This window comes from Harmonia axyridis, chromosome 2, assembly GCF_914767665.1.
Source record: "Harmonia axyridis chromosome 2, icHarAxyr1.1, whole genome shotgun sequence".
Classification (NCBI taxonomy): Eukaryota; Metazoa; Arthropoda; class Insecta; order Coleoptera; family Coccinellidae; genus Harmonia; species Harmonia axyridis.
Window position 1 is genome coordinate 21,718,199 of NC_059502.1, and position 19,553 is coordinate 21,737,751.

A 19,553-nucleotide genomic window follows, 5' to 3' on the forward strand; every position below is an offset into this window, starting at 1 on the left:
ATTTTGTAATAGTTTTCCAAATTCTTCTTTGATTTTTTCTTTTTCGCAATTATTGATGCAAGTGATTTTTAAGTAGATATGTTGAGTACAGTAGGTAACTGTATGCTATATGTACATACATTAAGAAAATATTGGAGTACCTATATATGCTTGCGCTATTTTTCTAAACAAAAATGTTTCAATATTACAGTCTTCTGAAACATTTTTTTTCGTAACCATAAGTACAAATTATGTAACATAAAATCACTTAGTTTATCTCATCATCACAACTATGGGAAATTTAAGAAGAATATTCGAAAAAAATACCCAACATTTACGTTATAGCAGGATCGATCGAGATGAGATTTTGCGTAGAATATTATTTTAGAATAAATAATTTCAAGTTTCGTGCAAAATTTCATATTCATCGTACATCTATCAGAGCCATAAAAGTTCAAGTATGTTCTGATCAAAACATATCCCATATGAGTTGAAATTTGCCAGAAAATATTAGCAAACAACTATAAGCTTCATGTGAAATTTTGTGTTGATCGCGTTATTAAAATAACAGAAAATATAAATTAAAAAAGGACTGACGTGAAGTCAGGAGCTTTGGTGCGCTCGTCATTCATGCTTCAATTGTACCCTAAAAGACCAATTTATACCTACATACATTTGTGGTTTACAAGGGTGCAATTGTCACATGAATGACGAGAGCACCAAAGCTCCAGTCTTCACATTAGTGCTTTCCTCATTTTGGCATTTTAGAATTTGGCAAAATTATTTTTATTGAAAGAGTTAATTGACGAGTCGAGATTTTTGTTTTTTTGATGCAATTTGTGTTAATTTCTCAGCGGAATTTATGTAAGTATATCATTGAAAGGAATTCCCTGTGCATTTGAATAATATTTCACTGATGTGTATGGATTTAAATTTAAACGATTTTTGAACTGGGTTTTTGTTTTTTTTTTTGGATTTTTAAAGGGTATTTAATTTTTTAAGATGAGTAGATCTAATTAGTAAGTACTTGGAACAATTACTCAAGTTGAAAATTTAAATAAAATCAGTCACTACATCTATCAATTTAAAATTTTGTCATTCAATTCATTTCAGCTCATAAATCAAAGACTAAATTAAAAGTTGACAGAAATTCTATCAGTTTTTGATAAGCCAAACACATTCAAAAAATTGATTATGAATGATTTGTCTCATTTTCAGAAGTATGAGAGACGCTATTAGTTGAACTGAAAACTGAGCACAGGGGGGCACTCAACAAAATTTTATCAATCTCCGAGAGATAAAAATACTCAATGAATAAGTGTTTATTTACCTGCGCATTCCTAAATTTATCATAACACCTAGTCCCACCCCATCCAGTGGCAGGCGTTTGTTCAACGTCCTGTAAATAAACTAATTTTAACAGTCCTAAAGTTATAATTGTCAGTGGCACTATTGAACACATTGTACACTGTTTACTTAAATATCACATTCAAAAACTGCAAAAACGAATCTCGAAACACGTTCGCATATTATAAAAGTACGGCTAATGTTTGTTTTCATTACTCAACGCGCCGGTTCAAGTAATGGATGCGTAAGTTTAGAATTGAGTAGGAACCGGAGAGTCAGGTCTGGCACACATCATCGACTCAGCTGTTCCCTCTTCACTAGCGCTACTGAACGGACTCAAGTCTGTGTAAAAAGTTAGAACACGATGTCGAGAATAGGGCCTGCTCGCTAGCCTCCGGTCTGTGCCCTAAAAGAAGCTGCGAGCTCCAGATAAGCACGCTGGAAACTGACGTCTACGCAAAGTACTATTGTAACTCCTCACGAGATATGGTTCTTGTACAGGATGGTACTTGGTTATTGGAATGTTGAGCGCTTCTAGCTTTTACCCGCTGTTGGAAAATGTTTGGTCCTAGTTGTTTTGAAATAGTTTTTGTTAGTTATTTCAATTTTGAGATCAGCAATCAAAAGTACCTCTAAAGAAATCACCAACTTTTCATATCTGAATAACACCGAAAAAAAAGAATGATTCTGTGATGAAAATTAAAGTTAGTATTTGGTATGACATTTTTTGAAAAACCTCCACCTGTAAAAGTTACACCCCTCTGAAGATTAACAAAATTATTTTTAATTTTTTTCCCTGTATATTGAGCTGAAAACACGAAACTGGGTTAATAATATTTGTCAATAAAACTACACATTTTAGAATTTTTTCAAGCCTCAAGTTTGTTTAGAAGGGGTTGCAATAGTCAAGCTATTCTTTGCTGCAACTTTTTTCTAATGAAAATTTATCTTTTAAAATAGCATGCCTGAAAAGCCTAATTCATCCACTAACTTTTTTATATCTACAACTTTTTCCGAGAACGGATGTTAAATAGCATTTTATTGAACAACAGCCAACCAAGGGGTTGACTATTCCAACTCCTTCTAAAATACATCAGGATTGAAAAAATTCCGAAATTTGTAGTTCTATTCATAAATTATATTAACCAAGTTTCGTCTCTTTAGCTCAATAAACATGGAAAATAAAAAAGAAAAAAAAAATTTTTTTTGTTGATTTTCGGAGGTGTAACTTTTCCGGGGGGAGGTTTTTCAAAAAATTTTCTACCCAACCTTAATTTTCATCACAGAATCACTCCTTAGATACACCCTGTAAAATGATAAAACGAAATCTTACCCATCCATTTGGATAGGTAAGGTGTCAGTTTGTAGATTAAGGAAGAAGAGGAAAAATTGCAGGAGAATACAATTCCGAAACGTATGACACTATTTATTTCAATTAATTTATTCCATTTATTAACTTTTTTTTGAACTGGTAGTTTTGGATAATTTTATTTTCTCTTTCAGTTGAGTTGATAATTTTCTCATCGTTGAAATAATTACATTTCTTGTATAATAATGGGATATTTATATTGAAAAACCTTTATCGAAAAACTTATTTGAATTTTATAACTTTTCATTCATATTTGCCGTACTTGTAAGAATTTACACAAAAACAATATAGAAAATGAAAAATGAAAACAAGAAAAACAATTTCATACTAAATACCCTCCTTAATTTTCATTACAGAATCCCCCCTTACATTTTTTTTCGGTGTTATTTAGATACACCCTGTATAGATTCCTATCAATTCACCGGATAGGTGCTTTGTGCGTGATACCCGCAAAATCGTCAGCGTGAAACACTGTTTTTAAACGGCGATTAGCCTACATGCTCTCCAAAGTTAGGATTGATCTATTTGTGAAAACTTCAAGAGCATACATTCAGTGATTTAATAAATTTTGATTTTTAAATTTTTGTCCTTCTCATTTAAGTTGTACCGAGCGAGTTGTAGGGAAACTTTCTCAATTCATATGAAAAAATGAGAAAAGCACTGACGTGAAGGCAGGAGCTTTTGAGCGCTCGTCATTCATGAACCAATTGCGCACTTGACTTCACGCCAGTACTGTCCTAATTTTTTTTTATATTTTGTTTGATTTCTCTATGGTTCTGCTGAAGTTTTCATCACAAAATTTTGCACGAAGCTTCTTATTTATGTATATACACGCAAATTCTCAACCCGATCGGATATTTTGTTATATTTCTTTTGCAATATTTTTTCAGAATTTTCTATGGTTCTGATGATGTGATCAGCTTGAAATTGTTATTTTATATCTACACTTAAAATCTCAACTCCCTCAATTTCGTGTTAATGGAAATATTCGAAATTTTTCCTGATTTTTCTCATGCTATGAACATGAAATTTTACATTTTGCTCAAAATTATTATTTCACATCAGTGGTGGGATCGCTTGATACGTTGAAAATCGGTAAGCAATTTGTCCCTGAAGGGAAACGTTTTTAAGCGAAAAAATGCACCGGACAAAGTTAAATCAATAGATGAAATTTGCTCAGTAGTTAATTAAAAATTTCAAAAATAATTTTGAATTTGAGGAAAACATACCATTTTTTTTTGCAAAACCCATACAGATGCCACTGGTAAAGATAATAAAATCATTTGTACCTACATTAGAAAATATATCCTGATGCAGTGAAAACGTGTACCAAATTCCATAGGAATATCTGCAATATCATCATTGTGGTTATAAAAAAAATATTTTTTCTGGAAACTTTAGTACCTGTATCTCAAAAGTTACCACATTCACGTTAAACATTCATAGAAAGTTTTTTATTAAAATGGCTCCCAGAATAGTCCCCTTAAATCTTAGCGTAAAGTTAAGAAACACCCTGTATATGTGTTACACGTAGATCTTCAAATTTGTAAGATATAGGAAATTCTTATTGTTCTTCTTGAACACGGAGTGGAAATGGTATATTCTGAATAAGATTTTTTATGATAATAATATGTCCGAGATACTTACAACAAAAATTATACATCGAAAACTGGAGAATTCATTTTAAATTAGGAGGAAAGGAAATAAGATAAGATATCAACGCCCTCATATATATTCTGGTTGATGTTCAAGCCTAAACTCAAGCTGAATGATCCTGATAATCACACTATAAAATGTTATTTGAATTACTTTCGATACGCGGCTTTGTAGGAAGTCACTCAAACTGTATTTATAAGAATCCAGAAAATTGATTCACACTGACAATGTCTGTTCTGTTTGTTGGAGCACTCAAAATTTTTTGTATGCTAAACAAATTTTTTTGCGTTCTTGTTCCAGGTATACAGCTGACTATCATGCTGCCCAAATGTCAGTAATTTTCTAATTTTGCGTCTAGAATAGTCTGAAATTATTGGTTTCGACTCACTGAAAAAGAATCGAGGTCAAAATCAATTATGACAGTTCGTCCGGACGATGTGTATACGATAACTCTTGAACGGAATTTGAGTATTTTGGTTGAGTGTTGAGTTCATTAATGACCAAAATCATTTCGATTGGTCTGAAGTTATACCCATCTGAAATTTTGTTTTCTCAATATACTTGGTGAATTTTGTCAGTTGAATCAGTCAAAAATCTCGAAAAGGAAACATCTTAAGCGAAAATGTTTCGAATAAAAGGATGATAGTTTTGAGGGGGAAGTCAACTTGCTGAAACCTCTTTTATTTACTCATCTCTTGTGAAGGGCGGGGGTTTACTTTGGAATTTCAATTGGGTATCCCTCTTTTTATAGAAGATTCGTTTTCTGCGGCAAAAAAGTATTGTTTGAACAATTAATCACGATTCGTCACAGATGTCTATGCAATTGAATTTAAATTTTCCGTCTGAACAACCTGTATGTGGTTGTATCAGTTCCAATAATCATTCTTATGAAATTCTCACGTTTCCTGCTGAACTGCTTGTTTTCAGTACATCTAATTTCATTGATGATTTGGAAATGGTGAAACTATTTTTCTCGGTGTTTTTGGTCCAAAAAACTTTCCGACAATTGAAAAGGATATATCAATTGAAAGAAATAAACAGATAGAAATGGATCTCTTTTATTTGGAATCTAGTAAAATTTTCCTCAAGCCGTCTGAACTTATGCGCAGAACTTTTTCTATCATTTCAAAGAATGGTTGTATAATTTAAGACTAAAATTTCATGTAAATGATTAATGGACCGGATGCAATATGGTCGTTCAAACGGAAAATTCAAATTTGATTTTAGGGCCATCTGTGACGAATCGTGAGAAATTGTTTATACAAAACTTTTAATTTTTTGCCGCAGTATACAGATCTGTTTGAAAAAAAGAGTTTCTATTGAACATCCTATATGAACGTGAAGTGAATTTGGGTGTCCCTCAGGGTTCAGTCCTGGGACTGCTTCTATCCATACTTTTCATAAATTATCTGCCCTCCAATCTGAGGAAGATGATGATTTATGCAACAAATTTCCAGGATCTTCTTCTTTTGATCAAAGTGAGAATAAATCTATTTGCTGATGACACCTCAGTAATAGATGCTGCGCAGACGTTTGACGAGTTGCAGAGGTTGTGTAATCTAATAGTCCAGTGCTTTGTTGATTGGTGTCGTTCTAATTCAATCATGATCAATATTGCTAAAACTGAATGCGTTTATTTCGCACTAAGTAGCAATGAATGCAGATTGGTTGTATGCTATTTGGATGAAGTTGTTCTATCTGCAGAGCATACCAAGTTCCTTGACATCCACATCGATTCCCATTTGAATTGAAGCATTCATGTCGACGTTGTTTATGAAAAACTCAATAGCTCTTTTTTGAAATAAGTAGAGTTCCATCCTGAGCATCTATTACAGTTTAGTGTATAGTCACCTATCTTGTAACATCCTGCTTTGGGTTAATTCATTGGATGTTGGAAGAGTTTTTGTTCTGCAAAAGAGGATTCTGTATATGATATTCAATATCGCGCCAAGGTTTTCCCCACTCTAGCCTCGATTTTCATATTCAAATGCTTAATTTATACCAAAGAAATAAATGTAACTTGAGTCTTGACTGAACTTTCAAGCTTTCATAGTTACAGTACAAGAAGAGTTTATGTTGGTCAGTAAATGTTATTATTCTGTTGTCAAATATTTTTCTGATTTTTGTGAATAGTTTTCTGTTCGATACGTTTTCCTTTCGACTTATCCTATACATTTTTGTATGATAGAATGAATAAAGTATTATTATTATTATTCAAAATACCAATGTTGATCCCTCTTTCATCTCAATGGTGAAGGCATAAGAAGACGTAGTAGTATAAGTGGACTACCCCACCTCCTCAAAACCATCAACTTTTCATTAGGAACAGTTTTTCCTAAGATTTTTTCCTTTTTAGATTTTTAACTGATTCGATTTGAAAAATTCACCTGATTTCCAGCCACCATGGCATGGCGTTTTATAACAATAATATCAGCACCTGGTATCGGCCAGAAAAAGAAGTTGATGTGCGCTGAAATCAGTGGCATGTGGCTCTATTCAATATTTCAAAATATAATTAAGTTCGAAATAGTTTGCCAATATAAAAGATTTTTCTGTTCGACTTAAGACTATCTGAACTTCTTGTTGAATTTCTTCTTTCAAGCAATACATATTTATCAGCATTAACTCAGCAGTTGAAACAAAGTGTACTATATTCAAATTATTCGAATAAGAAAATCCATTGTTAGAATCTCATTCAAATATGTACTGTGATAACATTAAATATTAATATTCGTTAAAATAGGAGGTTCACTGACATAAGATAACGATGTATCCGATGAGATAACTGAGTGGATTGTTCTTCCTATATAATAATTAATAAGTTCATTGATTTGGTTTGAAAGAGGAACAGAGTTTTGAAAATTAATGAGTGTATGTTATCAAGAAAAAACTGATTATATGAAAAAACAAAGAATGAATATCAGTTTTTGATTCTCAACGAATTGAAATATTCGGCATTCGAATGGTTAAACAAGAAATGTTCTTCTCTGAAAATATTATTTTCACATATTATAATGTATGTTAGAATTTCTGTTAAACAATTCTTTATGCATTTGTATTGAGAAGAACTAAATAATTATTGAGATTTCGATATAACTGACCACAATCTGCAATATTCAGTTAACAGTTTGATAGCCAGAAAACCTTTTCTAAATCATTTTTGAATTGCTTGAATTTTTCACGAAAAATTCTCTCCAGCCTTTTTTCGTATTCATGCAAAGAATTTCAACTTTAATGCATTATCAAAAACTCCCTCATATTAGATGATTCATTAAAGAAATGGAAATTACGAGTCAAAATGTGTTTTTTTTCACACAAAAACGGAGTACCATATAAAAAAAGATATGAGAGACTTCTTGTCAAGAATTAAAACGGGGAATTCAAAAATATTTCAATGGTCAACCATTTTTCCTTTAAAAAAAAAAGATTTATCCATATGTGCACTTATAATTAACATGAAATTCTTGATTACTTACATGTTAACTAATTGGCAATAACTATCTCTTGAAACTCAACAAATTTCAGTTGAATATATGGACCGATTTCAGTCAATAAATAGTAGTAGTAACTGATATTTATTGTTAAACAAAAGGCCACCGACCTAGGGTCCTTCAGCCTTTTAATTTACATTTTTTTTTTTTTATACTTAAATATAATACATTTTATAGCATATAATATTATTCAATTGGTATTCAAAATTTTCAAAAGTGCCTGTGTAGGGTGTTTTCTTGTTGACTTATTTATTCCATCGTCATGGTATTGTTCAATTATATTCTGATGTTCAATGAGTTTAGAATGAAACTTCTTATTGAGTCTCTTAATTCTTTCATTTATCTGTTCAATTCCTGTCTTTTCATATAAAAGTTGGTTAGGGGGATTATGTAGAATATTATTTGGATGTCGCATTCTTGTTATTTTTCTCAGGGCTGCTGTTTCTGCTACTTGTAGATTTTTCATTGCTCTGGATTTGCAGTTTGCATACAGTGGGTGAGCATATTCAATCAAGGGCCTGCAAATTGCTTTATATATTTTTGCTGCGGTTTGTATGTTGATTCCTTGTGACCTATATGTTAATTTGGCAAAATATGTGGCTCTGGAAATAGTCTTTTTCTTTATCATCTTTGTGTGAGCATTAAAGTTGTATCTGTTGTCAATTTGAACTCCTAGATATTTTATAGTTGGTGACGGTTTTATATTTATTCCATTGATATTTATAGATGGTGAATTTGGGCTGATTAAGTGATCAAAGATGATAAACTGAGACTTATTTGGATTTGGTTTCAATCTCCACTTGTGGAACCATGTTGTGATTGTATTTACTTGTTCTTGTAGGTTTTGTATACAGCCTTGTATTGTTTTTTCATGTACTATCAATGTTGTGTCGTCAGCAAATTGTAGCAGATATTGATTTTTAGATGGATTGGTGTACATATCATAACAATAGAAATTATACAGTGATGACGAAAGTGGAGATCCTTGAGGTGTGCCTTGATCTGGACTAAAGTGGTTGGAAACAGTATTATTTATTTTAACAGTTAGTTTTCTGTTTTCTAGGAAATGCTGACATATCTTTATTAGGTAGTAAGGGCATTTTGTTTCATTCAACTTATATAAAAGTCCTCTGTGCCACACACTGTCAAAGGCTTTCTGGATGTCCAAGCATAAAGCAGCAGATCTTGATTTTCCTAAGGTTGAATTTTGAACATTAGATATGAAAATTGAGAGAGGATGGTTTGTTGAATTATTTTCCTTGAATCCAAACTGAAAATTTGGTATATGTTTGTTTATATGTACATCTAGCACCTTCTTTATTAATTTTTCATAAAATTTCCCTAGTACTGGGAGCAGGGTGATAGGTCTGTAGTTTTCAGCTTTTCGGTTATCTGTATTTGGTTTATGTATATTTATTATGGTACCTGTTTTCCAAATTTTAGGGAATATGCTGTTATTCAAACAATACTCATAAATTTCCCTCAGTTTCTTATGTGTATTCTCTTTCAGTGCTTTGACAATGGACCATGGGATGTTGTCGACTCCTGGTGTTGTATTTTTAGATTTATGAAGGATTTGGTAGTAATCTTCTTCATTAATTTCAATTGACTCACTATTGATGTTACTAGCCTTGTTGAAATAACTCTCATACCATTTATTTACCCTGTCGAAATGATTTTTATCAAAGTTGACATCTTCATTCAGTTTAAAGGTGTTCTGATAATGATTTGCAAATAATTCACATTTTTCCTCATCTGACTGATATTCTTTCACATTATCTTCCAGTGTGGGAATTTCATAAGTCTGTTTATATCTAGACAGTTTGTTGACTTCTTGGAAAAATATTTTACCTTTGTAATCATTGATCTTATTACAAATTGTTATCCAGTTATGTTCTTTATACTGTTGTATCATTTTGTGAATATTTTTGCTGTAATCATTCAGGTCTTTTTTGAAACTAGGATCTCCGCTTATACGATATTCTCTGTACATTTTTCTTTTATATTTGATCATTTTAATGATATATGGAGGAAGTTCGTGTATGAATGGATGTCTTGAAATCATGGGTGTGTGTTTTTTTACACTATCGGATAAGGCATTGTTGAATCTTTCTATATATTCTTCATTTAAAAGTACATTTTCGTTCACTTCAATGAATGTTTCTACTTCCTTGTTTACTTTTTCTATTTTGCATTTGCTGTAATTAGGTATAATCTTTTTCAGTTCTTCTTTTGGTTCCATAATCAGGTCAACCTCAACAACCATTGCCAGATGGTCTGAGCCCAAATCGGGGGTTAATTCAACTTGCTTAATATTCTGTTTTATATTGTTAGTATAAAATATTAAGTCAGGAGTACTATCTTCATTCTCATTCATCAAAAATGTTGGTGGTGTTTCAGCTTTGATGAACTGTTTGCTTTTCAAAAAGTTGTTGATTTGTTGTTTCTTGGCTTTGTTTACGTTGAAGTCTCCTATTATAATAGCATATTTGCAGAGGGACCCTTTTATGAAGATACTTTCTTCTATCTTGGATGAAGGGTGAATATATACAAGGAATATATGTAATTTTTCTCTTTTGAATGGTATAGAGAAATGGGTGACTTCATTCAGCGGATTGTTGATTATTGGTGAATTAGCTTTTCCACATCTTATGCTTGGATGACACTGTACAAGGCTGCCACCTCTCGTATTTTGTATTTGGTGTCCAATCTTTTGAAGTTTTGTCCAATTTCGGTATTGTGTGTTGTCTGAATTTTTAATTTTTGCTTCAACAAACATTGTGCATGAAATATTGTTATGTTCTATGAAATGGTTAATCAAGTGTTTTTTTGGAATATAACTGTTTATGTTGTTGTATAGCAGTTTAATTGTCGACGTGAGTCAATAAATAAATATTCAGTTTTTGAACTACTTGAAGCATGCATGGAAGGTACCATGGGGACCTTGGGAGCTCATACTGTTAATGGTAAAACTAATCGTTGGGGAAAGAAGGGGCCATTCATTTTGTTCTATTATTTTCATTTCAAAATAGAAATGAGGACCATGAAACCAAAAATCATTCTTCTTCAAATGAAAATTCTGAAAATATTCGTAAATAAAATACTTTTGAATAGGATCAATTTTTTTTTTTTTATTATTTAACTCGATAGCATTCATACCGAATACAATGGTTTTGATATTATTATTGCATTTCGAAACTGTTGTCATTTGAAATAGATAGCTTATGAAGATTGAATATATGAACAATAAAAGAAATTAATTCACATCAGTTATAACTATAATCTTCAATAAAAAACAGAGTCTTTACGATCTAAACTATAATTGTCCGAATCTATGTTTCGGAAAGTAACTCTGGTTTCATCGTTAGTGGCTGGAGATTTGCTTTTATCTAATTTCTGAGCCTTTTCACTTCCATTTTTCGCCTTTTCTGAGGAATCAGTACTGTCATCTCGATGAGTATCATGTACTAGTGTTTGAGATCTCTGTTTCATGATGTCCTTATGGAAATGACGTATGGATTCTTCGTCTATCTCGGTGCTCTGTTTCTTCAATGCATACTTAACTTTAGGTTTGAACTTTTCTTTTCCTGATAAGGTCGGGGAGTTTTTTGCTTTCTCATTACCAACAAAAGATGTAATATGCTGCCCCACTCTGTCTACACGTTCTATATTACTGATGGTAATAACAGGAATATTATCCGACCAGTTTGACGAAACTGATTCTTGTCTATTCGAAATGTCTTTTCCAGTTTCTTTCGATTTATTCTGATCAACGGGTCCTTCATTCACTTTCGTTTCATCCTTTTCCTCTTCTTTATTAGATGTTAATATAGCAACAATTTGGCGTAAATTTCTCGATGTGGAAGAGCTAGTTCTTCGTTTTGGGATTGTAGCTTCGTTCTCGTCGAGATTTTTACTGACGTCATGTGGCAAGGAATCTTGTTGGTCTAAATCTGAAGCGTCATCTATATTGCAGTTGTTATTATCTGAATCCGGGGATTTTCCTAAGGCTTTTTTGATGAGCTTTGTGAAGAAATCTGTGAAAATAAGTTTTTTTTGTTACTACAAAAAAAACTTTTGAGATATTGGCAGAATTTGTTGTACTATCAACTAATGGAGAGAAATATAGCGTCCTAAAAATGATATTAAGAAATGAAGATAAGATCATTAATTGAAATGATTCTTGAATTGACGAATTAAAAATTTATGAGACATATTTTTGACTTCGAAGTGTGACCAAAGAGTGAGCTCAGTTCAGAATCTCTAATATTAATTATTTTCAGTTTGTTTTTATGAGAATATTTTACACATACCTATACATATAGTTGACTATTACGGAGGAATTTGAATATTATGTAATGTTTGTAGGTGCAAGTTTATTCCATTTATTTGTGATAATTTATGTCAGAAGAGTTAGGTAAATTTTACAGAAATGTTTGATATTGTTCTATAAACCTCTCTTCAATTTTTTCGAGCATTCGAATGAGCTTGTTCAAGGATTTAAGTGGATATTTCCATTTCATTGTAATATACATTGAAAAACATAAGCGTTGATCTATAATTGTCATTTCCTCTAACATTTTGGTTTTCCAATAAGAATGATAAATTTAAAATGGTTAAAATGGCAACACTGTATATTATTTTTGACATTTCTTATGCCATTTGACTTCAGTTGGTGGTACCATTTAATTATGTAGATATACATAAACTCCATGTTTCTATCAAATTTCTAACTGTCGAATACAATGAAGGAAATTATCTTTTATTCAAGTCGACTTCTTCGAAAATAGAAGAATATTTCAATTTTTGGAAATGCACCAAAAAACATCCCAATTTTACCTTTTCCTTCTTTGACACTCTCACTCTGTAGAGACTGATCGAAAGATTCCAATCTTGCTGTATCTTCAACACTCTTGCCAGCAGGAAATGTGCTCAATAGTTTTTTCCATTTATTGAAAGGGTTATTTGGATCTGAACCTGCAGATCCTACCCGCCTTCTTTTATCTACTAACTGAAAAACTTTTCTTCTTTCTTCAGTCCTTTCCCTCCTCAGTTGGAGCTGAAAATTTTCATTTTCAACAACAAATTTGAAATAATGGGTACACTTAATCCAAAATTAGGTATGGAATAAAAGATACTATTCATCCGTCTGTTGTTATACGAAAATCTTCAAAGAATTATCCATGAATTTTGAAGAAAAAAAATTGAAATGAAAGTGAAAAATTATTTCTCGGAAACTTAACGATATACATAATCATGAAATTGATGATAACGTGAATTTCTACGATGATACTTATTACAATATTTTTTACCACAATGTCTTCATACTTCGATTCGACTCACCCTAGGTAGGTATACAGGGTCAGAACTATTTAGAGGGACACCACAAGAAAATCGAAAACCGTTAGAAATACAGGGTGGCTTAAATTATAAAAAAGTGTGTTATTTAGGGATGAGTGTGTTGGTGTGAATAGATACAAAATATCTCCAATGGTTCCCGAGATTGTTTAGACTCAAAATCGAGATTTTCTTTTTTTTTCTGTATAACTCATTTATATTTGGAGATTACCATTATCCAATATACATATTCAAATGGTCTCGTCAGATTTTTTCTGTTTTCCACACATTGTACAGTTGTACGCAGTGTAGAAGTTTGGAATACACATTATTATGTAATTAATAGGACATTATTTATCAAACAGGATTCAGGTTTTTACAAAACTCAATTGACTCAATTAACAAGTTATTCGAAAATTCTGGCACCAGCCTACCACTCAAACCAAAAAAAAAGGAAGTTCAAATTTGCGTAGTTAGACTCGACATTTTTGCAGAATGAGATACATTGTTGAATTCGTAAGAAGAACCATAAGATAAAAAAGACTATCGCGTCTCTGAAACAATGGAAAACAGAAAAAATCTGACGACACCATTTGAATCTTTTGCATAATGGCTACAAACCGAATTTCATGAAGTTATCTCCAAAAACAAATGAGTTATACAGAGAAAATTTCGATTTTTAGTTTTTTCGAGATATTTTGGGAACCATTGGAGATATTTTGGATCTGCTAACACCAACACACTTATCCCTAAATAACGCAACTTTTTTCTTATAATTAAGCTACCCCTGTATTTCTAACGGTTTTAGATATCCCTGTAATGTCCCTCTAAATAATTCTAAACCTATACATCATACATTTTTGTTTCTCATGAAAGAAACAACCACAGCATTCATGCATGACTCACCTTCAACTCCGCATTTGCCTCTCTGAGAGAACTTGCCAGTGATGTCAGATAGTAAATGATCAAAATTAGAAGAACAAGAAGTGGAATAATGCTCCCTGGTGAAGCAGCATACTGCAGAGCATGATCAAAAGATCGCGGTGTTATCTTCGTTATAGTATCAGTAAGTATAGTGTACATTCTTTTGTATCCAGAGAATGGACCGCAATACCAAGATGGTTCTATTACAACCATTGCGTAGCCTACTGGAAGCACACACAAGAAAAGCATCATTAGCAAGAGGGCGTAATAGAAATTGTTAGACTTGGAAGCCCTGAAGATCACTTCTGGTGGCACGTTGCAAGTAAGAACTGTCCATGCTCTCAAGTACATTAGAACAAATAACTTCACTACATTCACCACTGCCAAACCTGGGGAGAAAAACAGCCCCATCCAAATCATGCCTTGATTATTAACGAGATGTAGAATATTTTCGGCCACTTTGAAGTCGCTGTATTTTGGGAATACTTTCTCCAAGTCCCAACACCAACAGTTGTTCATTACCCTTACAAAAATAGCTCGGAAGAAGTCTACGGCCATTGTGGACAAAAATGTCATTATGAGATCCATCACCGTCAGTTTGATCAAATCTTGACCAAACATAGTTTCCCAGCATAAGGCACGTAGTTTCTTCCTGTCAGTATTGTTCATTTTACGTATGAGATAACCCACTTCGGTCATGTTGATTGGCTTTTCTTCTTCGCAAACCCATTCACAAAGTTGAGAATCTTCGGTATCTTCAGATGGAACGTCACAGGTCTTTTCCTGTGTTTCAATATTCCTCGATGGTTCAACTGGATTTGAAACAGTAGTTGTAGATGTTGATATTATTTCATTTTCATCCTCAGTAATTTCATTGAATGTAGAAGTATGTTCCACAGTTTCTTCTGTACTCATTTCTGTAGTAAACTCATCGAATGCAGAACTTGATTCAACAGAAAATGCTGAAGAAGCTTCCATTTCCTCAGATTCAAGACTAGAGCTAGTATCAAAAGTTGTAGAAATAGGAGTAGGTTCTGTAGACATCTGAATTGAGTTATTTTCGAAATATAAATCGGTGTTATTAGCATCTAAACTAGATAAAACATAGGTGAGATGGTCTGTATATTTGTCTCTGTTATCGTCCTCATCTATTTCAATGGGATATTTGGACAAACTTGTTTTGTTCTCTTCGGTATAAGAAGAAGTTAAATCTAATTCAATTGTTGATGATAAAATGGAACTGTTGATTTCGTTGTAGTATTCGGATGATGATATGGTATCATTAAATACTTCAGTTGGTGTTGGATTGGTGGCGAATGAAACATTGGAAGATGATTCAGTTTCTCCATCTTGAGCAAAATATTCATTATAATTTGGATAGTCGTCATTAGAATTGTATTCAAGAAGCGATGAAGAGTTGATTTTCTGCATCGTTGAGTTATAGAAAATAGCTGTAGGTCTGTTGAAGGTAATGGTATTGGAGAAGTTGTCTTGACTAATAATAGAGGAATTCAAAATGAGTGATGCTATTAGTAGTGGTTTACTAGCTTTTGTCGTATTCCGATAGCATTTTCGGAAACAATAGACCACATCTTTGTCAATTGGAATATTGAAGGGTCTTTCGAAAGGATCATCTAGGGAATCCAAACTCTTGTGTGATGTAAGATTGTTGAAATAATCATTCATATCATCACTCTGGAACAGACGAATATCATTAGGAAGCATTTTAAATGTTTCTTTTGTAGTTTTTTTTATTGAGTAAAATTAAATATTTCGCAGATAATTTGACCTCATTTGAATAATTTTTACATCGAATTTAGTACAAAAATTATTCTTGAGAACTTAAAGAATCATTCGAGTAGTTTCAAGAGAAATTATAAAAAATCTGTTCTGTCTTGAATCTCTTTGGTCATGGAAATATTAATTGTTTGCATATATAAATTTCTAATATCAGAGATGAACTCAAACCAAAACTTTATAGGTTCATTTTTTTTTGCGCAATTTCAAAATTATGGTCAGATCTATGTCTCTAATTCAAAATGCTTATGATAACCGTAGGTACAAATATTATTTTTAATTCATTTTTTATTTATTTGTCGATTCAAAAATGACTTACCATTCCATGAATTTTGTCGAACTGTGAAATTATCAAAGAGTACAAATTAAGTAGATTCAGAAGCATAATTCTGAAAAAAATAAATTTTATTTCTATGGAGAATAAAGCAAAAATCACAATATTTTCTATAGAATCAAAAGACGAAATGAAATTGAATAGTAAAAACGATATAAACTGAAATATAATAAAAAACTCAAGAATAAAAGTAGATTAATCTATATGCAAGGTTGGTTTATTTTCTATCCTGACTGTCTTAGGCCTTCGAAGACCTTACACAATCTTAGAGCTTCTACGAGTTAGAAGATTAGAATGATGAATTGATTCACTCACCTTGCTAACTGAATCCTCAATTGTTTTCTTGGATGATAACTTTCGAAATACCCCATTGCATCAAACAGCATAGGAAATATTAGTGATATAAGACTCATAACGATGGTCAATTCATTTCTCCGCCAGAACGTTGTTTGGCCTTCTGTTTCGGTTGAACGTTTCACAAGATATACAACACTTCCAGCAGAGCAAGTGAATAAACCAAGAATGACTATATTCACGAAAACTCTTGCTGTCGTTATTTTCCAGCTGAAACGAAAAATATAGAATTTCTTGTCGCACTCGCAGTATGGTTAAGATATGGAAACCTTTATTTTAGTTCCTATTGACTGAATATTTTGTACTTATAGTGGGATACCTATAAGTACAAAATATTTAGTCAATAGGAACTAAAATAAAGGTTAGTTCCTTGTGAGCTTATGGACTAATGGATATCTTGTTCACCAGAAGAGGTAACAACTCAAGGTTAGAAATATGAGTATTAACTATTAACGAATTAAAAATTATTCATTGAGATAAAATCTTAGCCGATCAACCCCTCGAAAACAACACTAATTCCGTTCCCTAGAAGAAATATTCTCGATCTCAGAGCTCTGGTCCTAAATGGCTAGACTCTGTACTTCTCTAGTGAGTACAAACATACAGGGTGGCCATTTGAAAACGAAACAGACGAGATTACAGACGAAATAAAGTTTTTCGATAGAAATGCTCGGACAGGTCGATTTCAGTTTCGAGGGGGACAACTTAAGATGTAGGTTACGGACGCATAGCGCTTCAACCCTTGCTGCTACAACCCCCACCCCCAATTTTTGAATATGGAAGATGGGGTGAGTGATACCTCAATTTAAAGGTATTTTTATACTGATTTCAGCACAGTAATTGTTTTTTCATTTTATGCATTAGTTCTCGAAATATTCATGCGTTAGTTAGTTGGGACACTGTCATGGTTGTTTTGAAGCTCAAAATGTCGATTTTTCACAAAACACTACAAGTGCCATGAAAACACTACTTCATTTTTAAATACTTAGTTAGGAATATTTCGAGAACTAATGCATAAAATGAAAAAACAATTACTGTGCTGAAATCAGTATAAAAATACCTTTCAAATGAGGTATCACTCACCCCATCTTCCCTATTCAAAATTTGGGGGTGAGGGTTGTAGTAGCAAGGGTTGAAGCGCTATGCGTCCGTAACCTACATCTCAAGTTGTCCCCCTCGAAACAGAAATCGACCTGTCCGAGCATTTCTATCGAAAAACTTTATTTCGTCTGTAATCTCGTCTGTTTCGTTTTCAAATGGCCACCCTGTATAGTGTTATCCTGTACAGTAAACTTAACTGGGAGAAACACTCTTTCCAGAGCCACAGCGGCCATGTGGGCCTGCAAAAGACTCTTTGGAAAGACATGGGGCATGGAACCGAAAATGGTACTGTGGTTATACACAGCGATAGTAAGCTCTATTGTCACCTAGGCGTCTCTAGCATGGTGGCCACCACACGCAGCAGAAGCTGCAAAGGCTGGCATGCATTGGTGTTACAGGAGCTATGGGGATAGCTCCCACAGCAGCGCTGGAGGTCATACTTGACTTGTCTCCCTTACATCTACATGTGAGGAAATGTGGCTACATTTCCTCAGCAGGCTTGCTGAAAGCAATAAGAATTTCTCTTAATGGAAAGCTCCTACCTGGAAACTGGGTTGGACTAATGAGGATATTGAATCAACTAGATTCAAACCTCTTGGCAAAATCATCGGATGTTATGCCAACCATCTTCGATTTTGAAACGCCCTTTGAAACGGTCATAACTGACCGTCCTAGTTCAATAAGTTTCGTATATCGTTTGGACGGAGAGTCATCCATATGGTTCACCGATGGATCAAAATCAGATAGAGGTACCGGCATTGGGGTATATGGACCTAAACTGAGGATCTCTAAAGCCCTGGGAAGTGAGCCCTCTATTTTACAGGCTGTATGCGCTCAGGAGTGTCTTTAATTGAACATCAAAGGAGCACATGTCTACATCACCACGGATAGCTAGACCACGCTGAGATCCCTGAAATCGTACTGCCAGGAGTCTCTGTTTACCTGGGAGTGCCGTTACTCTAATGCAACTGGCCAGAGGCAATAAAGTGACTCTACTATGTGTACCAGAGCACTGTGGTGTTGAAGGAAATGAAAAAGCCGATGCAAAAAGTGCATCGAGGTTAATACCTAACAATTTTTTTCAAATAATATTTTCAGTAATTCTTTTAGAAAATATTCATTTTAGCTAGTGTCTTATGGCTCTATAACGAGACCTTGAGCAACCTCCTTTTATGAAATATTGTGAATTTTGTGTTTGAAATACTGATTCACTTTTTACTCTGAACAGAACAGAGGTAATAAATATTGAGAGAACTATTCGAAAGTTCATTTGAGTAATTAAACTAAGGTCGAACCTGCAATAGAAAAGTCCTTTTTTTGAATTCTTTAGTTTCAGATATATCAAAACCAACGAGCATGAATCATTTCGAACTATGGAGAATGAAAACTCAACAAACAAAAAGAAGACCTTACAGAGAGCACTTAAATAATTAGATGCCATAGGAGTTCTAGGGTACGTAAGCTACAGAAAAATGAGAAATGAACAAACAGAACTTAGAAACCATATAGAAGAGATTATAAAGATGGAGACCAAACGTTCAATTGAACTGAAAAAAGAACATAGGTACAAGTAGCGAAATAATCAGAATAATGCCCTGATCATAGGAACTGACAAAACTGCACCTCTATACAAAATGGAATCTAGACTAGTAGCAAACCCAAATTAGGAGAGTTTACCTTCCTCTGGCAGCAACTATAGAAGGAAGTGGTAACATAAAACTTAAGACCAACATTTCTGTTTTCCAGGAAACATAAGGGATTTAGAACCAGAATAATTTTGTTCTAAATAGCATCTGCTCTTTGAATAATATGAAATTCTCAAATAAAATTTTTTTCTAATTTGTTCTAAATTTTCTATATCCAT

At 33.0% G+C, this 19,553-nt stretch overlaps 2 protein-coding genes across 2 annotated transcripts in view; both read right to left on the bottom strand.

Annotated features, from left to right (window-relative positions):
- LOC123672068 (laminin subunit gamma-1) overlaps positions 1-1,768 on the bottom strand; it is a 76,913-nt gene extending 75,145 nt beyond the window's left edge. The window contains exon 1 of the mRNA XM_045606042.1: positions 1,310-1,768. Coding sequence (XP_045461998.1) covers positions 1,310-1,441 — 132 coding nt within the window. The 5' untranslated portion in view covers positions 1,442-1,768. The remainder of the gene's footprint in view (positions 1-1,309) is intronic.
- A 9,193-nt stretch (positions 1,769-10,961) lies between these two features.
- LOC123672069 (transmembrane channel-like protein) overlaps positions 10,962-19,553 on the bottom strand; it is a 28,648-nt gene continuing 20,056 nt past the window's right edge. Inside the window, exons 8-12 of the mRNA XM_045606045.1 lie at positions 16,550-16,798; positions 16,220-16,289; positions 14,086-15,798; positions 12,682-12,901; positions 10,962-11,879 (exon numbers count right to left, since the gene is read on the bottom strand). Of these exons, the coding sequence (XP_045462001.1) occupies positions 11,128-11,879; positions 12,682-12,901; positions 14,086-15,798; positions 16,220-16,289; positions 16,550-16,798 (3,004 nt within the window). The 3' untranslated portion in view covers positions 10,962-11,127. The remainder of the gene's footprint in view (positions 11,880-12,681; positions 12,902-14,085; positions 15,799-16,219; positions 16,290-16,549; positions 16,799-19,553) is intronic.